General features: G+C 45.1%; 2 protein-coding genes and 1 long non-coding RNA gene across 3 annotated transcripts; 1 reads left to right on the top strand and 2 right to left on the bottom strand.

Moving 5' to 3' along the window:
* Nucleotides 1-1604: 1604 nt before the first annotated feature.
* LOC146707349 (uncharacterized) lies at nucleotides 1605-8036 on the bottom strand. Its single transcript, XR_014920819.1, has 2 exons — nucleotides 7313-8036; nucleotides 1605-2984 (listed from the first exon to the last, which is right to left on the bottom strand). It is a non-coding gene; the product is annotated as an uncharacterized LOC146707349 (long non-coding RNA).
* Nucleotides 8037-9260: 1224 nt separating this feature from the next.
* LOC146707348 (uncharacterized) lies at nucleotides 9261-11494 on the top strand. The gene is made up of 3 exons (XM_085458653.1): nucleotides 9261-9580; nucleotides 9690-9971; nucleotides 10464-11494. The coding sequence occupies exons 1-3, from the start codon at nucleotides 9364-9366 to the stop codon at nucleotides 11492-11494; spliced, it is 1530 nt and encodes a 509-aa protein (XP_085314779.1). The 5' UTR covers nucleotides 9261-9363.
* Nucleotides 11495-11538: 44 nt separating this feature from the next.
* On the bottom strand, nucleotides 11539-15403 carry LOC146707347 (uncharacterized). The gene is made up of 6 exons (XM_085458652.1): nucleotides 15005-15403; nucleotides 14781-14881; nucleotides 14264-14384; nucleotides 13019-13566; nucleotides 12586-12769; nucleotides 11539-12321 (listed from the first exon to the last, which is right to left on the bottom strand). Exons 1-6 carry the CDS (start codon nucleotides 15380-15382, stop codon nucleotides 12007-12009), a joined length of 1647 nt encoding a protein of 548 aa, XP_085314778.1. The 5' UTR covers nucleotides 15383-15403; the 3' UTR covers nucleotides 11539-12006.
* Nucleotides 15404-24987: the final 9584 nt, after the last annotated feature.

Raw genomic sequence — 24987 nt, 5'->3', positions numbered from 1 at the left:
CAGCCAAAGTTTTAGAAAAAATAAGAATGTCATCTAAATAGACGAACACAAAACGGTCGATGAAATCCCGTAGGACATCATTTATTAGGGCCTGAAACACCGCTGGAGCGTTCGTTAAACCGAAAGGCATAACGAGATACTCGAAATGGCCCAGGGGGGTATTAAACGCCGTCTTCCACTCGTCACCCTGACGGATTCGCACCAAATGATAAGCATTGCGAAGATCTAACTTAGTGAACACCGTGGCACCCTGTAGCAATTCAACAGCGGAGCTAATGAGTGGCAAGGGATACTTATTTTTAATAGTGACGTCATTCAAGCCCCTGAAATCAATACACGGCCGAAGAGACCCATCCTTCTTGTCTACAAAAAAAAACCCAGCCGCCACGGGGGATGAAGACGGACGGATTAACCCAGCCGCTAGTGAATCCCTAATATACTCCTCCATCGCAGCACGTTCTGGCCTAGAGATACTATATAACCGGCTCTTGGGCAGGGACGCTCCGGGGAGCAAATCAATCGCACAGTCATAAGGACGATGGGGCGGTAGAGACTGCGCTTTGATCTTACTGAATACTTCCCGCAAATCATGATACTCAGGCGGCACCCCGGAGAGATCGGGGACATATTCGTCAGTCCCCGTAGCCTCCCCCGGGCCGGGAAAACGGGCGGAAGTCAGACAATTTGAGTGGCAAAAAGGGCTCCAGCTGACAACCCTTTGCCCCTCCCAATCCAAGTGCGGATTGTGTAAGCACAGCCAGGTATAACCCAAAGTGAGCGGAGAATCAGGTGAATCGAGGACAAAAAAGGTGAGTTTCTCCCTATGATTCCCCGAAGTGCACAGTGACACTGGACCAGTGTGAAAAGAAATTTTAGTGAAAACCTGGTTATTAATCGCTCTAACTGGAATGGGCGGCTCAAGGCGCACGAGCGGAACGCCTAATCGTTCAGCGAGATCGAGACTGATTAAATTCTGTTCAGAACCAGAATCTAATAAGGCTGTGCACGAATGAGTAATCTGTAGCATCTCCAAGGTGACAGGGAGTTGTAAACGGGGTTTCTGACCAGAATTCGAACCGCCCACCCGTATCCCCGATTCTACCGGCGGGCGACACCTTTTCCCTCCTTCGGGCATGCAGCAATCAAGTGTTCCAGCGAGCCACAGTAAAAACAGGCATGAGCCCGACGCCGCCGCTCCCTCTCCTCCGGTGTCAACCGTGACCGGCCAATCTGCATAGGCTCCGGCTCGGGATTAGTGACGTAAGCCGAGGCGACAAACTCATGCGAGTCCACAGTCGGAGGCGGCGACGGTGACGTACCCGGAAACGAGCGCGGTAAACGGCGCTGGGATTTGTAGTTCCTGTCCCTCTCCCTGTCACGCAACCTGAAGGAAACGGTTTCCAGGGCCTAATCCGTGGATCGACTTCCTTCGAGGCGTGGACGTCTATCAGCAGAGAATGTACCTTCACCTATCAGCAGAGAATGTCCCTTAGTCTGTAACACAGTCAAATATATTCTCAAGTAATATTCAAGCATGCCATTCAGCGTGTTAGTACGAGCTCGGGAGCAGCTTGGGAGAACAAGAAAACAGAGACTGCTTTAGATTGTCTTCCCAAAGTGACTCAACTTTATTCACAAGTACAACAGTTTATATAGAGGGTAAAATTCATGAGACAGCAGATTATCAGTTTAAACCAGTACAGACCAAGATAAGGCAGCGTCTTCCTGCCCTTGGGTGAAGAAGCATCCTTTGTGTAGTTTATTAGTTCAGCTACAATTGTGATTATCTCAGCGACATATTTTCAAGGCACAAAACGAAGAGTTCTTACATTAGTGAAATCTGAAACAAACCATTTGGCCTTCAACAGGCGTCTAAAAGATTAAGAAACTAATGTAGCTGAGGGAGTGCTCTCTGTGGTATTTCAACCTTGTACCAGCCTGTGATTCTCACACATCAATTCTTGGGTCAAAGAGAAAAATAACTAAAACAAAGGGGCCTTATTGAATGACAGAGTTTTCCTGCATAATGTCACTATAAAACAATATCCAGTAAATGCTCCCATGGTACTAAAATACCTAACAGTTCCCCTCTTTTATTATTTTTTAAAATAATAACTCAAATAGAAAGGAAAAATCACAAATGTAATAACATAATATAAAAAGCAAATCATAAAATGTAATAGTTCACAACCTAATGTTCAATATACACATCAGGAACATCATTGGTAACATCTGACACATCCTCAGGATCAATTTGTGCTAATTGCAAATACATTGAAGTAGCTGTACTAGTAGCTATATGGGTTATCATTGAAAATGTGGCTTGCAGAAATGTGAACAGGGTTGCACTTTACAATACGAAATAGTAAATAAAAATCCTAAGGTTAATGCAGTAGATATGATTAATAACCTAAATATATAAAAAAGACAGTTCTTTAGTCATCTCCTGGCCTGGTCCCAGGTTCGTGTGATGACAATGGGCATTTCATTTTCTCCATTATCAGGATGAAACGAGTCTATCTTTATCAGGTTAGACATTGTGTGGTACTCTAGGCTTTCTGTTCCTGCTGGATGTTCGAGTACCTTGTTGTTGTTCAGGCGGGGGATCAAAGGGCTTTCTGAGTCTTGGCTCTTTCCGGCGTTGTGTGTTAATCAGTGATTGTGTGTGTGTGTACATTGGATCCGGGCGCTGGCTCGCCGGAGATGTCGTCTACCCGTGTGTTTATTTGCTCTAGTTCCGGGCGCTGGCTCGCCGGAGATGTCGTCTGCTTGATCCGACGCCTGAGATGGTCCGATTGGGCTGGTCTTAACCCTGCTGGCATGAATCCACTGAGGTTGTCCGTCTGTGAGGATGCTGGTTCTTCGTCACTGCCAGTACAGTCTGGGGCTGGAACACGCGCGGCCTCCCAGAGAGTCCTTGGTTTTAGTGGCTTCTCCAACATGCATCTCCTTGTCTCCACTGGTGGAACCGTGGAGGGGAAAAGCTGAGAGAGACAAACTTTCTGATAGTTATTATTCAGTTTTTCTACCAGGTTGTGAACATCAGTGGACAATGCAATATACATCACCTTCTACTAGCGGTGCCCCTCTGGAAGTTGACCATGGTGTTGGAAATAGTCTTATTTCAAATGGAAATAATTTGGTTACTGCAGATGGAGTCATAATGTATGAAATGGAAAATCTGGTTGTGGTAAATGCTGATGTTTTGCTTTTGATTTTCCTACATTAGTTCGTGCACATGTTAGACAGGTTGCTAATATGCTTTTACTGCATGTGATGTTTTCTCAATTACAAATCTTGATTTTATTGCCCCTATTACCCCTCTTTGTCCGACATGACTCACACAGTGAAAATGTCGGGCAAGGACTGGCATCAGGGAATATGGGAGGGCAATCAAACCCTTAAGATTTTGTATAAGCCATCTCTGTCATCTAAGGTACAGTCATTATTCTCCCAACAGGTGTAATCACATGCAGAGGCCTGCTCTTGTATAAATTTTAAATCAACATTTGTGTCTAAATAGTCTGGGAGTGTAACAAGTGGCAGCTGTAGGGGCACAGATAATACTTCCTGCGGAGGTGGGAGCTGTGATGCAGCTGCAGCCTTGGCTGTCACGTCTGCTAAGGCATTACCTGTTGCTTCGTCTGTGTCAGCTGTACTGTGTCCTTTCGTTTTTACAACTGCAACGGCCGATGGTAGCTGTATAGCCTGAAAAAGTCTTTGCACAAGATCAGAATTAGCAATTTATTTTCCATCAGCAGATCTAAATCCTCTCTGTCTCCACAATGTGCCAAAGTCATGCACAGCGCCAAATGCATAGCGGCTGTCTGCGTAAATTGTCACATGCTTATCCAAATGTAGCTCACAGGTGCGTATTAAAGCCATGAGCTCTGCTTTTTGTGCTGAGTGAAATGGTAATGAGTGAGCCAGGCACTGTTACCACTGAATAGCCACAAAGAAATGAGTTGTCACTCGGCCTTGAACAGGACCCGTCCACATAAACCGTGGCTGAGTCTGGGATAGGTGTTTGCTCTAAATCTGGACATGGTGCTGTGGATTCCTGTATACGTGTCATGCAGTCATGATCGTCAGGGTCGTCTGAACCATCCTGTCGGTCAGAGGAACACAGCATACGAATAAGTAAGTGTGCTGGCGAATTGGGTGTGCTGCTTGCTTTTATAGTGAGATTTGCTGTTGAAGTCAGTGTAGCTTCATAACCTGAGCGACGTTGTGCGGTCATGTGTTGTGTAGTTATGTTTGCTAGAATGGTCGTGACCTGGTGATTGGTGTGTAGAATAGTGTCATGTGAGAGTGTGAGCTTCTCGCAGTCCCTTATCATGATAGAGCAAGCTGCTACTGCTCTCAGGCAGGCCGGCATTCCCGAACAATTCAGGCAGCACCTTTGAGTGGCGGAGGTCAGCACTCCCTTTAATGCATTGAAAGAGGCAGTCATTTCTGTGGATCACAGTATTCGAGGAGGCTTGTCTTTTTTACAACAGTCACGCAGAATGTGGTCATGAAAAGAACAGTCTGGTATCCACTGTCTGCAATAGTTCACCATGCCCAGGAAGGACAACATTTCCTTCTGTGTAGTGGGCCGAGGGACGGAGGTCACAGCTTTGACCCTGTCTGCAGTCATGGAACGTTTTCCGTGAGACAGTGTGAATCCCAAATATTGAACAGAAGTCTGACAGTACTGCATTTTCTTTGCTGATGCTTTGTGGCCAGTCTTTTGGAGGTGCTGGAGAAGCATGTGTGTAGCAGTTTGACATAGTTTTTCACTCGGAGCACAGAGGAGGAGGTCATCCACGTGTGGATCAGGGTGCAGCCCTGGAGGAGTAAAGCACCATTGAGAAAGCAGCAGAGCTGTCTATCATGCCTTGGGGCAAACGAGTCCAAGTGTACTGCTTATTTCTATGTGTGAATACAAATAACGGCTGTGTGTCTTCATGAGAAAAAGGAGCGGAGCATAAATCCACCACGGTAAAGTGTGTATGCAATGCATGTCAATATGCTGTGAACATCTGAAACGAGAGGTGGCAGAGGAATGTTGACTGCATTAATTTGCCTTAAGTCTTGTATGAAACGCCATACGCCAGGTTTGTTAGGCTTTGGCACAGGATTGACAGGAGTGTGGGCTTTATTACTCCTGTAGTCAATAAATCTCCTATCATGACATCTAGGGCTGCGGCTTTTTCGGCAGAAATGGGATGTTGCTTGACATATACTGGCTTGTTGTGTTTTAATAGGTGTACGTGATAAAGTCAATAAATCATATATCATTCTCACTTTTTGACCATAATGTCATATTCTGGTATTCAGCTGGCAATGTAACTGCAGAAATAGTACAGTGGATAGGGTAGGTTAGATCTATGTGACGACATGGTGTAGTTATGTCATAAACTATGTCTGAGTTATGTGACAAAATCACTGTTTGACCTTCACTTGTGTGAGCAGTTATCATGTTGTTGAACAGTGTGAGAGAAACAAAAGTGTGGCTCCCAGTCATGGGATTACCTGTTAGTGGCGTCTGTACACGTTTTTTTTTGGCACAGTGTGTGACATAGAGTACCGGACAAAAAGGATGTTGAGTTCATTCTCTGCTGAGGGTCCAGCTGACACAGAGGATGTTCCTTCTCCATCATGTCGGTACATAGGGCAGAGAAAACATAAGCTGTTATCAGTGTCAGCAAACATTTCACCCTTTATGTTAAATTAAATACACAAATTCATTTTTGCTCTGGGTGTCTGCGGCTGCTGGAAAACTGAGCTAAATTTGCACCTCTAGCTTGTCCAACAGTGCATAAAGCGTTTTATGAATACTAGGATAGATTCATCAGGCTTCTGTTTACACATAGTTACTGCATTTAAGTCAATTTTGTCTCTGGACATTGTTAGCAGGAATTTCTTTAGATTCTTAAAGAAATTGGTGATTTTGTCATTATTTACCCACAAAAACTCTGCAGTTGTGGATGCTTTATCATGCTTTGGGTCTAATTCACCTATCTCTCTTATGAGTTGTGACTCGGTTACTCCAGGAATGCATTGACACAATATGTACCTGTAATCCGGACGACCCAAATGGTGATATCTGGTACTTCTCTGTAGTGCAGAGACAAAGGCTGTAGGATTTTTAAGAGGATCGGGAAGCTCTTTAATAGTTGTCACTAATTCTTCCTTGCGGCGTATATATTGTTTTTCCTGATCCTGTTTAAAGAGATGGCTAAGATCCGTTGCATATGATTCAGGTTTTTTCGTCGCTTTCTTTTGAGCTGGTTGGATCAGAATGCTGACATTGTTTGCGTGCAGCTGCTACAGCGACTATTAATTCGGTCTCATCTTCGTAAGGCGGCGGGGCTGTAGGCTGAATGGCTGAGCATGCAAGACTAGCTTTTCCCGCAGTAGATTTATTTTCTTTGCTAGAGCCTGCACTAGTTTTATTTGATGTAAAAGTATCTACACCTGGTTCCGGTCCTTTTTTCCATAGTGGTAACATTTGATGTATCACGTCGCGGCATTCTATCATGTATTTTCTACAGGACTTTTTAAGCAGACTACTTTTCTTATCACAAATGATATTCAACATTTCTACTGACCTGTTTTCTGGCGATAATCGTTCGGGATAAGGCTCCGAAAATAAATTAGAATGGATTGAACTTCTTAAGTTGTAAACAAAGTCAGTCACATAAGCACTTCCGCATGTTCTGGATACGTGATCATGGACGTCTTCACCGATTCGCGGACGTAGGTTACACGTAACCGGAAATGGGAGTTGTACTGAGCCGTTATTTGAGACTTTATTTGGTATTTTATTAATTTTTTGGTTTTACAGGTACTTTAGATTTTTTATCGGACCTGTCTGTGGTCTTTGAATAATTCTGACCCATGTTCAGTGATTTCCAGAGGGGTTTACACGCTAGGAGGATTTAGGTTAGTATTTATTTTTGCTGTGGCACACCTGAGGTTACTTGATTTTTTGCTAGCAATTTTATCTTTTTAGTGAGCAACTTCTCACTTTTTAACGAGCAACTTCTCGTTTTATGACCCCAGGCAACTTCCTGTGTCCTTTCTGCTGGTGAGCAACTTCTTAGTTTATGACAGCAGGCAACTTCCTGTGTCCTTTCTGCTTTTATTTACAAAACAACAGGCAACTTCCTGTGTTTCTATGTGGGCCACTAAAGAAGGCTCCTCAGTGTATCCCACTTGTTACTATGTGGGCCACTGAAGAAGGCCTCGTCAGCGTATCCCGTTTCTATGTGGATCACTGAGAAAGGCATAACACAGTCTTATAAAATAAAAGACACGTGCCTACCTTCGTCAGGATCCCACTTCTGACACCAAAATTGAAGGAAACGGTTTCCAGGGCCTAATCCGTGGATCGACTTCCTTCGAGGCGTGGACGTCTATCAGCAGAGAATGTACCTTCACCTATCAGCAGAGAATGTCCCTTAGTCTGTAACACAGTCAAATATATTCTCAAGTAATATTCAAGCATGCCATTCAGCGTGTTAGTACGAGCTCGGGAGCAGCTTGGGAGAACAAGAAAACAGAGACTGCTTTAGATTGTCTTCCCAAAGTGACTCAACTTTATTCACAAGTACAACAGTTTATATAGAGGGTAAAATTCATGAGACAGCAGATTATCAGTTTAAACCAGTACAGACCAAGATAAGGCAGCGTCTTCCTGCCCTTGGGTGAAGAAGCATCCTTTGTGTAGTTTATTAGTTCAGCTACAATTGTGATTATCTCAGCGACATATTTTCAAGGCACAAAACGAAGAGTTCTTACATTAGTGAAATCTGAAACAAACCATTTGGCCTTCAACAGGCGTCTAAAAGATTAAGAAACTAATGTAGCTGAGGGAGTGCTCTCTGTGGTATTTCAACCTTGTACCAGCCTGTGATTCTCACACATCAATTCTTGGGTCAAAGAGAAAAATAACTAAAACAAAGGGGCCTTATTGAATGACAGAGTTTTCCTGCATAATGTCACTATAAAACAATATCCAGTAAATGCTCCCATGGTACTAAAATACCTAACACAACCTGTTGTCAATGCGAAGGGAGAGGGACGCCAGTTCCTCAAAAGATTTTGGCTCATCACGGGAGGCAAGCTGGTCTTTCATACCCTCGTTCAATGCCCGGAAAAACACCCCACGCAGAGCGTCGTCAGGCCAACCGGTTTTAAGATATCTTATTAGAATCCGCAATAAATGTGCGTGGAGAACGACCGAAAACAAGGTCGACCTGAAGCAAAAACCCGCTACAACTCCCTGGATCCCCTGAAAATGGTTCGGGCTCCGGGGACGTAGCATCACGGAAAGCTGATGTAGGTGGAGATGCAACGGCAACAGGTTGAGGCAGAGGAGCTGGTGTACCGGAGTCTTGGCCCGCGGGGCCCGAGGCGGAACCAGCAGCAGTAGAAATATCCGCTTGTAGAGCCTGGAGGGACTCCAGTATTTTACTTTGGCCATCTCTAAGAGTCTGCTGCTGGGCTAACAGGAACTGAATAGATTGTTCATGACTTCCTAATATCGCCCCCTGCCTCTGAATGGCTGACCGTTCCGCGTCTGCTGAGTCCATAACTGCTGGCCAGATTCTACTGTTACGGCCGAGACCGTTTCAGACGAGTGACAGGACTCAAACGCAAAACGCCGAACAGCTCGTAAGTATGTTTTAAGAATAATGTTTAATGTTTACACAAAATATTCATAAACAAAAGGTGAGAGTAGACGTTAAACTAAGTAACGATCTGGTCCGGGTCAGAGAGGACAGCTATTCCAGGGATTGGACTGGAAAGCAAGTCACATAGGGTCCAGGAAAAGGTCGGGGTCACTGTAACAGAATGCAAATGTTCAAAACACAGATAAGGAGGCATATGAATATATTGTTGGCTCAGAATCCTCCTTCGTACTGCGTACTTGCCAACGGAGGTCGGAGATGACATAGAGGGGTGAGTAGTCCGGGTGTGTAAATCCAAAAAACTCCTGGCGTGGAGGCAGAGAGGCAGGTAGGTAATTTTGGTAATAGCCTGAGGGACTGCCAGAAGGTCCAGCATCCAAGTAGAAGCTCTTCGACAGGGGTTGACAGTTAGGTGTAGCTAAGAAGAGGCGCACAAAAAACAAACATATAGTGAGGCAAGGTGATTCACAAAAACACGTAGGGAATTATGGTGGTGGCCTGCACTGACTGATGTTAGCAGAGAATCTGGCGAAGAGAGATTGAGAACGCTGGCCTTATGAGTCCCCGGCTAATAGCTAGGTTTCATTTGACGTAGACGTGACGTCGACGTAAAGCGCGAAATTTGACTGGCGGTCGGAAGTGAAAAAGATAAGCGCAAAATCACAGACAGACAGTACGCAAAATGCCTATGTCCTGTTGTGTTTACGGATGCTCCAGTAGGTCGACCAGAGAAAGTGATAAACGGTATTTTAGGGTACCAAAAATAGCCCAACGAAGAGGAGAAAAATGGAAAATTCTAACCGAAAAACGTAGGAAAAAATGGATTTTAAATTTACGTTTACAGTCGGGAGGAGCAGAGTCTGCCAATGCCCGTGTCTGCAGCGACCACTTCGTCAGAGGTAATGTTATGTTTGCAAACGAACTTATTAGCATTAGGTTGTCGTTAAATTCTCGTTTACTTAGTGCTTTTAAGTTAGTAGTCTAATATTGACTTGATTGGGACTATAGGCTGCCCAAGTGCTTTGGATGACGAAGAGTCGGAGGACTGGGCTCCGACGTTCAATCTCGGCTACGAACGAAAACCCAGATCGGAATCAGTTCTCAAACGAGAGAAAAGAATGAAGCTTAAGGCAGAACAGCATCGATGTGCAGAGGCGATTTTGGATATGCAACAGACGGCTGAGAGCCCGGATTTGAGCCTAGTGACAGTGGAGAACCCCGAACTGCAGCTTCCAGCTGAGAATCCACAACCAGAAGACTTCAGTGTGAATGAGACATTCACTTATCCAGGTAAGATATTGTGCTGAGATGTAAAACAAACAAGAATCATGTCAAAGAGAAAAAGATGCCATTATCTGTAATGATTATGGTCCAAGTTACATATTACATGTTTGTGATTTTTTAATCACAGAGTAGATCCATACCATTTTATTCAGAAAAAAAGAAAAAGTGGCACTTATTACCGTCAGGCACACACCACAGGTTTTTGTACACTGCTATGGTTCTTATATTGCCAGATTCCAGACAGTCTCCTTTCACAGATAAGTAAAGATATCCGTAATGTAAGGTTTCTGTGGTGAGAAACATATAAATATATTTTTTGTTTAGACGCAACATGTTTTTTTGTTGATTAAAAAAAATAATTACATTAAATTAACATAGTGAATTAAACACATTACACCAGATTCTAATAGCCCACTAAAAAACTCCTACAGTGAAAATGAGTAAAAATTGAGGTTGCCTCTATTATGCTGATTATGCTCCCCCACTGTTATATTGCAGGCTGTGCGGATGCTGGATGCCAGACAGAGCTGACGATGGATGACATCGAGAAGATGGAGGATGTTTTGAGACAGAACACAGCAGAGCTGGTTGATCTTCGGAGCAAGGCTCTGGACACACAGTTCAGCCAGGAGGCTTTTGAAAAAAATGAAGACAAGACAAAGTTCTACACAGGGCTCCCCAACTTCTTAGTTTTAATTCAGATTTTTGAACTGTGCGAGCCCTATATCACCTCGGGACCTATGTCTTTGTTGTCCAAATTTGAACAATTCATACTAGTTTTGCTGAGGCTGAGACTAAATCTGCCCCTGAAAGATTTAGCTTTCAGGTTCAATATTTCTCTGTCCACTGCTTCTAGAGTTTGGCATAAAGTAATTGACATACTTCATAAAAGGTTAGAGTTCCTAATTGAGTGGCCAGAGCGAAATGTTCTTCAAGCTACGATGCCACTGAGTTTCAGACAGGCATTTGGATGTAAAGTGGCTGTGATTGTTGATTGCTTTGAAGTCTTTATTGAGAGACCATCTAATCTTCTTGCACAAGCTCAAACTTGGTCCAACTACAAGCACCATCACACTGTAAAATTTTTGATTGGTGTTGCCCCCCAAGGCTACGTCACTTACATATCTTCTGCCTGGGGAGGGAGAGTTAGCGATAAGCAGATCACAATAGAGAGTGGCCTCCTAAAGAACTTGTTACCTGGAGATATTGTCCTTGCAGATCGTGGGTTCAATATTGGCGATAATGTGGGGTTTTACTGTGCTTCACTACAGACACCGGCATTCACTAAAGGGAGAAAACAGCTGTCAGCCTATGAAGTGGCAGAGACAAGGAAAATAGTCAATTTGCGTATCCATGTTGAGCGAGTCATAGGTTTAGTCAGGAGGAAATATCAAATTCTGCAGAGCAGGGCTATGCCAATAGAGAACATGTCCACAAAGCCAGGTGAGACACATGCATTGATCGACAAGATTGGGGTAATTTGTTGTGCCTTATCAAATCTCTCCGAGTCTATTGTCCCACTGGAGTAAGGGGTGGTAATCAATCAGTTAAAAAAAATTAAATGTCTTGTCACTGTCACGGCTCACAGAAGGGGGTGGAGAGGAAGAGTAGTGTCCAGTATCTGCTGCTTGGCTCTGGTGATAAGTAGAACAGGGTAGAGTAATAGTAGTACCTAAGTCCTGACTCCTGATTAGTCTGTAAATGTTTTCAAATGAAATATTTTTCTCCAACTGTCATATTGTGCTGGCAGTTTGTACAGTATTATACTGTGAGATGGATTGCAATCTATTTTGTTTATTTGTTTAAAAGTCTAATCTTGTAAATAAACCACCAATGTATTATTATGCTGCCTCAATAGCATTTAATCATTGTGTAGTGTTACACAACACTTAAATGACACAATTAAATGTACAATAAAATTAAATGACAATTTGTGCTCTAATGCTACGTCAGAGCAAATACAATAGCCAGAACTCATAATGACTACCATCAGGTCATAACAATATTCAAAATGTCATTATGTTGTCGTCCTTTTATCACATTACACATGTATGTTTGTAACTTGCTGTCCCAGTATTTCTGGGAGTATACTGTTTCTAAAAAAACACTCAACTTTAGGAATCGCATCATCCCAAAACTCAAGGTCAGGCAAAATCCTTTCAACAAATATGTCATTGCGGTTCCACACAACAAAGTCACAGTACTCTGCATTTGCAATGTGAAGCTGTGCCTGAATTTGGTAATAGTAGTCATGAGTTGGGTCCAGTGTGACATTATCCCCGTCACTGATGAGGCAGAAGCCCTTCTCCCCAGCACGCATGCGCAGGTTGACCGCATCTTTCTGAGAGTGTGGGCACTAAAATCACAGTGATGAGAACAACAATCAAGATTTATCTGATGAAACAGTGAAGAAGCAAAGATGATGGGTGTGGTCTGTGTTATCATAATCTCTCATTGCCCAAAACAAATGTCTATTTGACACAGACAATAAAGCCTCATCTTATCTTAATTGAACAATAGATTAGAAATTAGAAAAGGTATTTCCTGCATTTTTACTCAGTTCACTGATTCTTATGGAAAGATGTCACACCTATGGCCTTGACTACAACAGAGTCAATACCTTAATCTCGCAGATGCCAGTTCCATGACAGTCACAAGTGACTATCCCATCAGGGGAGGACCCCATGTATGGCCACTTGGGGTTCAGCCAGAGACCGCTGTCCATACATGAGAAGCCTGCATGCTCCTGGCTCATAAGCTTCTCATATGCTCCTCTGGGTGGTGCTTCATGTTTGCATCCATAACTATAAACAGTACACATGCCAAACATGAAAAGGAAATTATTACTTAGTATTGGATGTGTAAAACAGTAAAGTGATGTATTATACAATATGCCATTACCCTAAACTATACTTAGTTCTTACCCTGTATAACCCTAGCCGTATAAGCCTATAACTAACCTCCATCTTCATAACACTTTTTTAGTTACAGTTATGGACAGTTTCATACCCCAAATCTTAACTCTGCCTTACCCTACATCAAACCCTAAATACCTTGTAGCAGCTGTGGTGAACCTATATGCCTCTGGATAGCATATGGCCTTGATCAAGCTCTTTGATGGTTGCTGGGGGTTGGTCTTAAGAACTTGTTTCAGCTTAGAGGCAGTTACGCGTCCAGCTCTTTGCCTAAACCAAATACTGCTTGCACTCTGACTTCGAGTCGCCCTCTCTACAGCCTGGACTTGGGACAGGGTGAGCTCTTCAAGCGGGAAGTCCAGGCATAGCTCTTCAAGGTCTTTGGGGGGGAGCTGGAGTGTCTCTGGTGTTCTGTACTCAGGCACAGTTTTAGGAAGCATGCTACACTGGGGGACAAATTCTTTGTGGTAAGGTTCCCTAGACATCAGTGCTGCACTCCTTGGACAGTTTTTGCTTAAACTCTCAAAAAACCTACAGTATGTCTCTGAATCTCTCTGCACTCTTGGGCATGGAAGTGATTTCCCAACCTTTTGTGTACTTGTGCAGCCATCAATGGAACACTCAAGCTTTCGTTTTTTTGACTTTGCTGAAGAGAAGTCAATCAGAGTTACTGGGCAAGCAGGAATCTGGAAAAATTAAGCCAAAGAAGATCATTAAAATTTAAAAAGCTCTTTTCCAAAACGCTATATATTCGTTTCCAAAAATATTCGAAATTGAACAGTGATGGCAGTGGAGTGAGTATGTGTGTTTTAGGCTGGGTATAGTGGTTGGTTGGCAGTGAAGTGTGTGTGTGTGTATGTTGGGTGGGGATGGAGGTGCCATGTGCTGGGTATAAAAGGAGTGGAAAGTAAGCAGTTCCATGTTGATGAAAATGTGGTGTGAGGAGTTGTGAGTATTGAGGAATGCATGAGAAATGTGAATATATTAAGTGCTGCAGTCAGGTGTGTGTGTGCGCAGAAAACAAGTGCTAGGGTGTTGAGGCATGCATGAGAAGGGTGTGATATACAGTATACGGTTCTGCAGTCATGGTTATGTTAGTCATGAAAAAGGAAATGGCTTTTAAATGCTGTTATAGCGTTTTGGAATAGAACTCTTCATTTATTAAAGTACTGCCTTTTGTCTGACCCCTCACCTGCAACCTGCCCGGCTTGATTAGATCTACCAGGAGCTTGAAGCCCCCGCCGGTATAGCCTACAGGGTCATTGAGGCACTCAAGCTTCCCCACCACGACAAGGTAGCAGTATAGGGGAAGATATTTTATCCTACTGTCACATGAAGTCCCAATATAACATTCTTTATCCTACATTTTGCTTTTTGGCTTACCTTTTTAACATGAGATGGCATCAGCCACTTGCACTGCTCTGATGTGCATGTCGCTCTCATTTTCACCCCAGCTTCAACTGCAAAAAGAACAGCTCCAACGTGCGAGCATGATTCTGATAGTCTGGAAATAGAGCACATAATCTTTTTAACATGAAATGCAATATTTACAGTACATTTTGATGATGCATAGCTTACTAATACTAATGTGCAATGGCACTTTATTTGAAGTAACATGTTTATTCATTAACTCTTTCTCAACAGCCTATAGAGAAATCATTATCTAGGTGATGACATGACTGAATAGTTCTACCCTCTATCTGAAAAATGCATCTGAGTGTCATGAGGGATCTAAGGCAATCACACAAATTCTTAGCTGATGAATTCTTAGCTAAAAGAAAACACTCTCTCCCCACTACTACTGAAGTACACCTGCAAAATGCTAGCAGTGCCCTGTGTGTGTGTGTGTGTGTGTGTGTGTTCTCATTGCAATAACATCCTACTTAATTAGGCTACTAACCCTGCCATACAATTGCAATGAGCTGCAATCACTTCTCCATCCTCCTTTGCAATTACCCAAGTCTTCAGAGGTGTCTCGTTAGACCGCTGAGAATGGTTTACCTTGAAACAAACAACTGTCACTCTAACGAAGTCCTAAGGATGTGGCATGTTTGTTGACGTTAAAGCCGCTACCGCTAACTGTTAGCGTGTTTAAGATAAAGCAATATAAGAACAAACACTCACCCTTGCAAACACCAAACTGTATCCATCACGGAGACGTTTTGTTCCAAGGTTGTGGACCCACCCGCTGACAAAAAAATTGTACGCCTCCAGACTCTTGAAAGCTTTCATTTGCTGCCTAGTGTAGTAAGAAGTCTGGAGGACCAAGTAGTTGGTGATATCCACAGCCTCGATAGTAGGCAAATCCTTTACTTCTGTGGTGTATTCGGACATTTTCAAAGAATACGGATCACGTCCGATATATTTTTTAACTATCTGTTTATATCTCTCCCGAGAAACGGGGTCTAAAGTTGCACAATAGCTGCTCTCCTGACTCTCCACAGTGTCCTCCATGTTTACTTCCGCCCTCCACTCAAAAATCGCGCTGCCTCCGCACGTCATCAGAACCACGTGACCGCAACCCAACTATTACCCACAGATGTAAGCGATCAGCAAAAACACTGAGGCCCCTCCCAGGGGTGGAGACGCCGGCTCGGAGGGAGACACACTGGCACACACCCGGACCATGACAGAACTGGATCTGAGCTGATTCTGAGAATCATCATGAGCTTGCAAGGAGATTGTAAGCACATGATGGTGCCATCAAAAATTATCAGCAGTTAGGGAGCATTTTATATATATATATATATATATATATATAAAACACCCAGCACGCCCCTGCGGGCGGTTTATCCTTCAAGCTCGGGTCCTCTACCAGAGGCCTGGGAGCTTGAGGGTCCTGCGCAGTATCTTAGCTGTTCCCAGGACTGCGCTCTTCTGGACAGAGATCTCCGATGTTATTCCCGGGATCTGCTGGAGCCACTCGCCTAGCTTGGGAGTCACCGCACCTAGTGCTCCGATTACCACGGGGACCACCGTTACCTTCACCCTCCACATCCTCTCGAGCTCTTCTCTGAGCCCTTGGTATTTCTCCAGCTTCTCGTGTTCCTTCTTCCTGATATTGCTGTCATTCGGAACCGCTACATCGATCACTACGGCCGTCTTCTTCTGTTTGTCTACCACCACTATGTCCGGTTGGTTAGCCACCACCATTTTGTCCGTCTGTATCTGGAAGTCCCACAGGATCTTAGCTCGGTCATTCTCCACCACCCTTGGGGGCATCTCCCATTTTGACCTCGGGACTTCCAGGTTGTACTCAGCACAGATGTTCCTGTACACTATGCCGGCCACTTGGTTATGGCGTTCCATGTATGCCTTGCCTGCTAGCATCTTGCACCCTGCTGTTATGTGCTGGATTGTCTCTGGGGCATCTTTACACAGCCTGCACCTGGGGTCTTGCCTGGTGTGATAGACCCCAGCCTCTATGGATCTTGTGCTCAGAGCTTGTTCTTGTGCTGCCATGATTAGTGCCTCTGTGCTGTCTTTCAGTCCAGCTTTGTCCAGCCACTGGTAGGATTTCTGGATATCAGCCACCTCCTCTATCTGCCGGTGGTACATACCGTGCAGGGGCCTGTCCTTCCATGATGGTTCCTCGTCTCCATCCTCTTTCTTGGGTTTCTGCTGCCTGAGGTATTCACTGAGCACTCGGTCAGTTGGGGCCATCTTCCCAATGTATTCTTGGATGTTCCTTGTCTCATCCTGGACTGTGGTGCTGACACTCACCAGTCCCCGGCCCCCTTCCTTCCGCTTAGCGTACAGCCTCAGGGTGCTGGACTTGGGGTGAAACCCTCCATGCATGGTAAGGAGCTTTCTTGTCTTTATGTCAGTGGCTTCTATCTCCTCCTTTGGCCAGCTTATTACCCCAGCAGGGTACCTGATCACGGGCAGGGCGTATGTGTTGATGGCCCGGATCTTGTTCTTACCATTCAGCTGACTCCTCAGGACTTGCCTGACCCTCTGCAGGTACTTGGTGGTTGCAGCCTTTCTAGCGGCCTCTTCATGGTTCCCATTTGCCTGCGGGATCCCCAAGTACTTGTAACTGTCCTCTATGTCTGCAATGTTGCCTTCTGGTAGTTCAATCCCCTCAGTTCTGACTACCTTCCCTCTCTTTGTTACCATCCGACTACACTTCTCCAGTCCAAACGACATTCCAATGTCATTGCTGTATAGCCTGGTAGTGTGGATCAGTGAATCGATGTCTCGTTCACTCTTGGCATACAGCTTGATGTCATCCATGTACAGGAGGTGGCTGACAACTGCTCCGTTCCGTAGTCGGTATCCGTAGCCAGTCTTGTTAATGATCTCACTGAGGGGGTTCAGGCCTATGCAGAACAGCAGTGGGGACAGAGCATCTCCTTGGTAGATCCCGCATGTATATATGTGTGTGTGTATATATATATATATATATATATATATATATATATAGAGGGCAAGCTCAAAGTAGCACGGAGAGAGGTTAGCCAACTAACGGAGTTGCAGAAAGGTGCGACGAATAAGGTGCCTAAGAAATACACCAAGCTGTCCATACCTGAGGCCTTGGAAACTGCCAAGCAAAGACTCACAGCCTTAGCCAGCCGCTTGAGGAGGTACACCAGAGAGATGGTGTACTCTCAGTGGCAAGGGAACAATAAGAGAACAGCACCACCAAGGCTGGAGACGGAGCAATACTGGAAGAGCATATGGGAGAAGGATGCAACCCATAACGGCAATGCTCAGTGGCTAGAGGATCTGAGGGCAGACCACAGCGACCTCCCTGAACAGGGTCCAGTAACCATCACAGTGGCAGATATCCAAGAAAGGGTCTCCAGTATGAAGAGTTGGACAGCACCAGGGCCCGACATGGTTCACGCCTACTGGCTGAAGAAGCTAACTGCACTCCACGAGCGTCTGGCAGCACAAATGAACCAGCTGCTAGTTAACGAGAGACACCCGGAATGGCTAACTAAAGGCCGGACGGTCCTGATCCCCAAGGACCCCAAGAAGGGACCGGTCCCCTCCAACTACCGACCGATAACCTGCCTCAGTACTACATGGAAGCTCCTGTCAGGCATCATATCGGCTAAGATGAACAGGCACATGGGTCAATACATGAGCGGGACACAGAAAGGAATTGGCAAGAATACCAGAGGTGCAAAACACCAGCTACTGGTAGACAGAACAATCAGCCGAGACTGCAAGACCAGACTGACCAACCTGTGCACTGCCTGGATTGATTACAAGAAGGCCTATGACTCAATGCCCCACAGCTGGATACTGGAATGCCTAGAATTGTACAAGATCAATGGGACCCTAAGAGCCTTCATCAGGAACTCAATGGGGATGTGGCGTACAACACTAGAGGCCAACTCCAAGCCCATAGCACAAGTCACCATCAAGTGCGGGATCTACCAAGGAGATGCTCTGTCCCCACTGCTGTTCTGCATAGGCCTGAACCCCCTCAGTGAGATCATTAACAAGACTGGCTACGGATACCGACTACGGAACGGAGCAGTTGTCAGCCACCTCCTGTACATGGATGACATCAAGCTGTATGCCAAGAGTGAACGAGACATCGATTCACTGATCCACACTACCAGGCTATACAGCAATGACATTGGAATGTCGTTCGGACTGGAGAAGTGTAGTCGGATGGTAACAAAGAGAGGGAAGGTAGTCAGAACTGAGGGGATTGAACTACCAGAAGGCAACATTGCAGACATAGAGGACAGTTACAAGTACTTGGGGATCCCGCAGGCGAATGGGAACCATGAAGAGGCCGCTAGAAAAGCTGCAACCACCAAGTACCTGCAGAGGGTCAGGCAAGTCCTGAGGAGTCAGCTGAATGGTAAGAACAAGATCCGGGCCATCAACACGTACGCCCTGCCCGTGATCAGGTACCCTGCTGGGGTAATAGGCTGGCCAAAGGAGGAGATAGAAGCCACTGACATAAAGACAAGAAAGCTCCTTACCATGCATGGAGGGTTTCACCCCAAGTCCAGCACCCTGAGGCTGTACGCTAAGCGGAAGGAAGGGGGCCGGGGACTGGTGAGTGTCAGCACCACAGTCCAGGATGAGACAACGAACATCCAAGAATACATTGGGAAGATGGCCCCAACTGACCGAGTGCTCAGTGAATACCTCAGGCAGCAGAAACCCAAGAAAGAGGAGGGAGACGAGGAACCATCATGGAAGGACAGGCCCCTGCACGGTATGTACCACCGGCAGATAGAGGAGGTGGCTGATATCCAGAAATCCTACCAGTGGCTGGACAAAGCTGGACTGAAAGACAGCACAGAGGCACTAATCATGGCAGCACAAGAACAAGCTCTGAGCACAAGATCCATAGAGGCTGGGGTCTATCACACCAGGCAAGACCCCAGGTGCAGGCTGTGTAAAGATGCCCCAGAGACAATCCAGCACATAACAGCAGGGTGCAAGATGCTAGCAGGCAAGGCATACATGGAACGCCATAACCAAGTGGCCGGCATAGTGTACAGGAACATCTGTGCCGAGTATAACCTGGAAGTCCCGAGGTCAAAATGGGAGATGCCCCCAAGGGTGGTGGAGAATGACCGAGCTAAGATCCTGTGGGACTTCCAGATACAGACGGACAAAATGGTGGTGGCTAACCAACCGGACATAGTGGTGGTAGACAAACAGAAGAAGACGGCCGTAGTGATCGATGTAGCGGTTCCGAATGACAGCAATATCAGGAAGAAGGAACACGAGAAGCTGGAGAAATACCAAGGGCTCAGAGAAGAGCTCGAGAGGATGTGGAGGGTGAAGGTAACGGTGGTCCCCGTGGTAATCGGAGCACTAGGTGCGGTGACTCCCAAGCTAGGCGAGTGGCTCCAGCAGATCCCGGGAACAACATCGGAGATCTCTGTCCAGAAGAGCGCAGTCCTGGGAACAGCTAAGATACTGCGCAGGACCCTCAAGCTCCCAGGCCTCTGGTAGAGGACCCGAGCTTGAAGGATAAACCGCCCGCAGGGGCGTGCTGGGTGTTATTAGGGGTGCAACGATATTCGTATCGATATTGAACCGTTCGATACAGTGCTTTCGGTTCAGTACGCATATGTATCGAACAATACAACATTTGTAATTTATTTTATCAATTTTCCTTCTGACGATGCTGTCTGTGTTGAGCGCTCAGTGAATCTGTGTTCGACTACTCCGCCTAGGCTGCACTGTCCAGCGCAGATCCACTGAGCGCTCAACACAGACAGCATCGTCAGAAGGAAGAGCGCAGGGCAAGCTAGCGAGACAGAAGTTAAGCTCTCCTTTTAACATGGACCTCCCCCACTCTCATTCAGATCTGGCGTTTGGAATTATTTTGGTTTTCATGTGACGTATGACCCTGAAGGTAAGCGAGTCATGGACTAAAGTAAAACAGTATGTTGGATGTGCCATGCAATGCTCAATTACATTGGTGTGAACTAGTGTGTTAGCGCAGTTAGCTCGTTAACGTGTTGGCCGTCTAGCCCCATGCACGGGGCGATCGGCGGTAGCTCGTTAACGGAGATTTGCCGTGTTGTGGCGTTAAGGTCATTTCAACGAGATTAACCTGAAAGCACTAGTGGTAACACAACGAATATGACTGCACATTTACTCCGACATCATCCTAGTGCAAAGACAAGTGGAAGCAGACAAAAAAAAGCAAGCATGCTACTAACTTTAGCCGAGTCATTTAGACAGCTGTTAGCACATGATTCTCCTTATGCTGCTGAGAATATAGCCCAGAAGAAGCGGATAGTATAGCTTTTATTTTGGAAAGAGCCATTTCTCTGTATAAACTCTCTTTTCCAAAGATGAGTGATTCCTCAATCAGATACAGGGCTCGCAAAATCGCTAGCCCGACGTCCCGGAGCTAGCGATTTTTTTCAGACGGGCTACCAAAATTCTATCTCTTCCCTGCCCGTCGGGCTATTGTAGGAAAAATATATGTCAATGCTTTTGCATTCTTTCAGAAATGTAGCTGGGTAATTATGTCATTGGCATCGGTGAGCCACTGTCAATATGTGACATATTGAAGTCGCGTTTGAATTTGCGCTTGTTTTTTTGCTTTCACCTTGCAATCGTGCGAACTGTGTATAGAGAGCGACAGCACTGATCTGTGAGTGATGATAATTTGTGCACCAATTCCTCTGACATCGTCTTATTAATCGTTAGCTTACTATGGAAACATGACAAGTGAAATCTCCCGCAGCAAGCTTAAACATGTGAGAGGTTGATCGCGCAGAGAATCGCTGAGCTTATGTGAGTGCGTGTGTAAAAGCATTTCAGTTCTGCTGAGCCAAATAAGACAGGTCAGGGTGAAGAAGTGACAGCCAAAGAAAAGCTTATCACAAAACGGAGAAGTTATGACAAATCAGACTATAAGGCAAAAAGAAAGTGCAGCTTTATGGTTTCATGGACAAAATAATTTCTGTGGCTGCAATATGACGAGCTAAATAACCAGGGCTGCACATAAGTGGTCCGCAGGTGTGCATTCGCTGTCAAAATAAAAAACACGCACAAGGGTTAGGGTTAAATTTAAAAACTGTACTTTTGAGTTAAAATATATATTTATAATTTTAATAAATGACAAATTAAAAATGCTTGAACATTTTTTTTGTATCGAAAAAATATCGAACCGTGACACCAAAGTATCGAACCGAACCGAACCGTGAATTTTGTGTATCGTTGCACCCCTAATATATATATATATATTCTACAGAACATCATATGGTACATAGACCATACATATCCACTGGCGTGTAGCCCACATGTAATATCACAGCACTCCTGGTGTACATCGATTGACCAGCAGATGTCAGGGTGCTTCACGTGATCTTTCTTTTGGCGAAACCATTGACCGGAAAGATTCAACACATTCACGACGCTTCATCACACCCTAGATGAAGGAAGAGACAAATGTTAAAACAATAGTAAAATAATACTATTTAATGCTGTTTTAACTTCAGATGTTCTTCTGATGCACCATGGCCGAAACCATACACAGGATCTCAGCACATACACCTCATACCAAGTGTCATGCACAGTGAAGGAAAGGTCATGATTTGGGTTTGCCCTGTAACCGCAGAACTGCGGCACCTTGTAGTTATTGAGTCAACCATGAACTTTGTGTACCAAAATATTTATGTGAGACCATCTCATTAAACGTTTGACCTACGACCACGAAATAGGACAATGATCCCAATGATACCAACAAATCCCATGTATATTAAAATAAAATAAAAATCTGCATGGACAGAAAGGGTGAGCAATTTGTTTTATTAATTCTGACTTTTTTGTACCACATTATATGGACTCTTAATAACTAAAGCAAATTTACAGTTATCATCAAATATTTAACATTATTTTAGTTTAAGACTTTATCAGAGTTTTTATCATCCATTAAAACATCATTCTTATGGAGATGAAAGATATGTGAAGCTACAATTATTTTTTTTAATAAAGCATGAAGCTACTGTTACATCAAGTAAGACAAAAAAAAATCCTAAGCCAATGCCAAAATAAATTTTTGGCACAGTGAACAAAACTCAGGCATACTTGAGTGTGTTTATGTGTTAATTATACAGTGTTGTTACTACCTGCTTGCCAATTTGCTAGCAGGTGATGGCAGAAAGACAGATTCCCACTTGTGCTGAGACATGAAGTAGCCTGGCTCTGCCCTCATTTTCATCAGCTCTTATTATTATCCTCGACATAACTGTGAAGAAGTCATTAAAAATCCTGCGCAATACAGAGACAAGTGCTTAACAGGCCTGAGCCACAGTGAAACTGAGAGGTTATAAAAGTTCTGAGGCTGCTATCAAGAAGCACTAACTTCTGGTTTGTCTAATTTATCTGTCTGGGTGTATTTGGCACGGGGACCTGGCTGAGCATTTAACTATCAAAGCTTGATGATACGTCTGAATAATTTCTTTCTTTTTTTTTTTTGTGTCCCGTTTGGATCTTTAGCCATCAGAATTGTTGTCTTAAGGCCAAGAAAGATGCCAAGCGGATTTATTTTACCAAGTGGATCATCATGGCCTTGCCATATTGGTCCATTTGATTGACCTTTATTATAATTATGAATTTATTTTATTTTCAGTTGCTACAAACGGGACAGACATGACTGGGGGATAGGACAGGGAGAAAGAATGAAAGAAAGAGAGGGAGAGAAACAAAACCAGAGGGGAGAAGAGACGGTGAGAAGGGGGGGAAGAGAGAAAAAAAACAAAAAAAACAAAAAAAAAAACCCAAACAAAACACCTGGATCACCTGTATGGAGGAAAAAAACAGAAGAGAAAGCAAACAACAAAGAGCAACATAATAAAAAAACAGCACCATCACAATAAACTAGCTAGCTAACAGTAGATACTAAATAATAAATGATATTGTGCAGCACGCAAGATAGACAGCGCACAGTGTGCTTTGAGGCAGCAGCCAAGAAAGGTGTAGTCCGCGTCGGTGAACACCCGTGTGTACACCTGTGTGCATACCTGTGTGGATCAGCATGCTTGCATTCCAAAGGTTTCTCCATGTAACGATCTGCTAGGGAGTGTGGGGAGCCACAGCCCCGTCCACCAGGGTATAAAGCAGGTATAGAGGAGATCCAGGCCCCAGATATCCAGAGGCCCCAGAGTACAAGGACCCGAGGAGGACCACCAAAGGGGGGGGGGGAACCGTGCCACCCTCCTGGGAAGAGCTGAGTAGAGCCCCAAAGGAGACGGCCAGCACCTCCTCCCAGCCCCCCAGCCCTGACGGCTAACAGAACCGGGGTGAGTGAAGACCTCAAACCTCCCTACGCCCGCTCATATGTAGTGTTGCTGTGTGCTGTTCTAAAGTGCATTTAAAACACAGGAGAGCATGGTACTAGCTTCCTCTCAGAGAGCAGCACGGCTCTTCCCGAAAACCCTTAGTGTCTAAATGCATTTAAAATTGAGGGTAGGGCACCAGCGCCAGAGGTGGGTTGGAGTACACCGACCATCCTCTGGATGCTGTAAAACGTGCCCACCCCCAAGGCCCTATATGTATGTGTTATGTGAGAGTGTGAGTAATGTGGATGTCTAGGTTGCAGAATAAAACTGAGGCACAGGCGGCCAGAAGGGGACAGAGGGGGAGTGCCTCCCCTGCACCCTGGTGAGATACCTGCACCCCAAGCCCTGCGTGTGTGGGTGGGTGTGGTAGAGCGGGAATAGGGAGGCAGCTGAGGATGGGGAGGGAAGAAAGGGAGGGGCAAGTGGCCCCTCCCTGGGGCCAGCTCCTCCGCTGACCCCAGTAGGCACCCCCACACTCCGGAACCCACCAGGGCAAGGGGGCCCAGGCCCATCCGGACCAGGGCCCGCAGCTGCAGCACCGCCCAGCCCCACAGAGTCCGGGGCAGCCCACCCGACTCCTCACCAGAGAAAACTGCACCCACCCCATCATCCAATTAACTCCCAAACTACACAAGACAATAGACACCCAGGTTGAGTTCATTCTCCACCTCTCCTACAGTGGGGCAAAAAAGTATTTAGTCAGCCACCGATTGTGCAAGTTCCCCCACCTAAAATGATGACAGAGGTCAGTAATTTGCACCAGAGGTACACTTCAACTGTGAGAGACAGAATGTGAAAAAAAAATCCATGAATTCACATGGTAGGATTTGTAAAGAATTTATTCGTAAATCAGGGTGGAAAATAAGTATTTGGTCAATAACAAAAATACAACTCAATACTTTGTAACATAACCTTTGTTGGCAATAACAGAGGTCAAACGTTTACTATAGGTCTTTACCAGGTTTGCACACACAGTAGCTGGTATTTTGGCCCATTCCTCCATGCAGATCTTCTCGAGAGCAGTGATGTTTTGGGGTTGTCGCCGAGCAACACGGACTTTCAACTCCCGCCACAGATTTTCTATGGGGTTGAGGTCTGGAGACTGGCTAGGCCACTCCAGGACTTTCAAATGCTTCTTACGGAGCCACTCCTTTGTTGCCCGGGCGGTGTGTTTTGGATCATTGTCATGTTGGAAGACCCAGCCTCGTTTCATCTTCAAAGTTCTCACTGATGGAAGGAGGTTTTGGCTCAAAATCTCACGATACATGGCCCCATTCATTCTGTCCTTAACACGGATCAGTCGTCCTGTCCCCTTGGCAGAAA

Source organism: Copadichromis virginalis, linkage group LG6 (assembly GCF_057382275.1).
Source record: "Copadichromis virginalis isolate Kocher_CV1m ecotype Utaka linkage group LG6, C_Virginalis_male_GT1.1, whole genome shotgun sequence".
Classification (NCBI taxonomy): Eukaryota; Metazoa; Chordata; class Actinopteri; order Cichliformes; family Cichlidae; genus Copadichromis; species Copadichromis virginalis.
The sequence above is the reverse complement of the archived record's forward strand: the minus strand, read 5'-3'. Positions and strand labels throughout refer to the sequence as shown.

Coding starts and splice junctions, on each gene's coding strand:
- LOC146707348 (XM_085458653.1), top strand. CDS start 9,364: ATGCCTATGTCCTGTTGTGTTTACGGATGCTCCAGTAGGTCGACCAGA. Junction 9,581..9,689: donor CAGCGACCACTTCGTCAGAG/GTAATGTTATGT, acceptor TTGGGACTATAG/GCTGCCCAAGTGCTTTGGAT. Junction 9,972..10,463: donor TGAGACATTCACTTATCCAG/GTAAGATATTGT, acceptor GTTATATTGCAG/GCTGTGCGGATGCTGGATGC.
- LOC146707347 (XM_085458652.1), bottom strand. CDS start 15,382: ATGACGTGCGGAGGCAGCGCGATTTTTGAGTGGAGGGCGGAAGTAAAC. Junction 14,882..15,004: donor ACAGTTTGGTGTTTGCAAGG/GTGAGTGTTTGT, acceptor GTTTGTTTCAAG/GTAAACCATTCTCAGCGGTC. Junction 12,322..12,585: donor CTGGCATCTGCGAGATTAAG/GTATTGACTCTG, acceptor CTGTGATTTTAG/TGCCCACACTCTCAGAAAGA.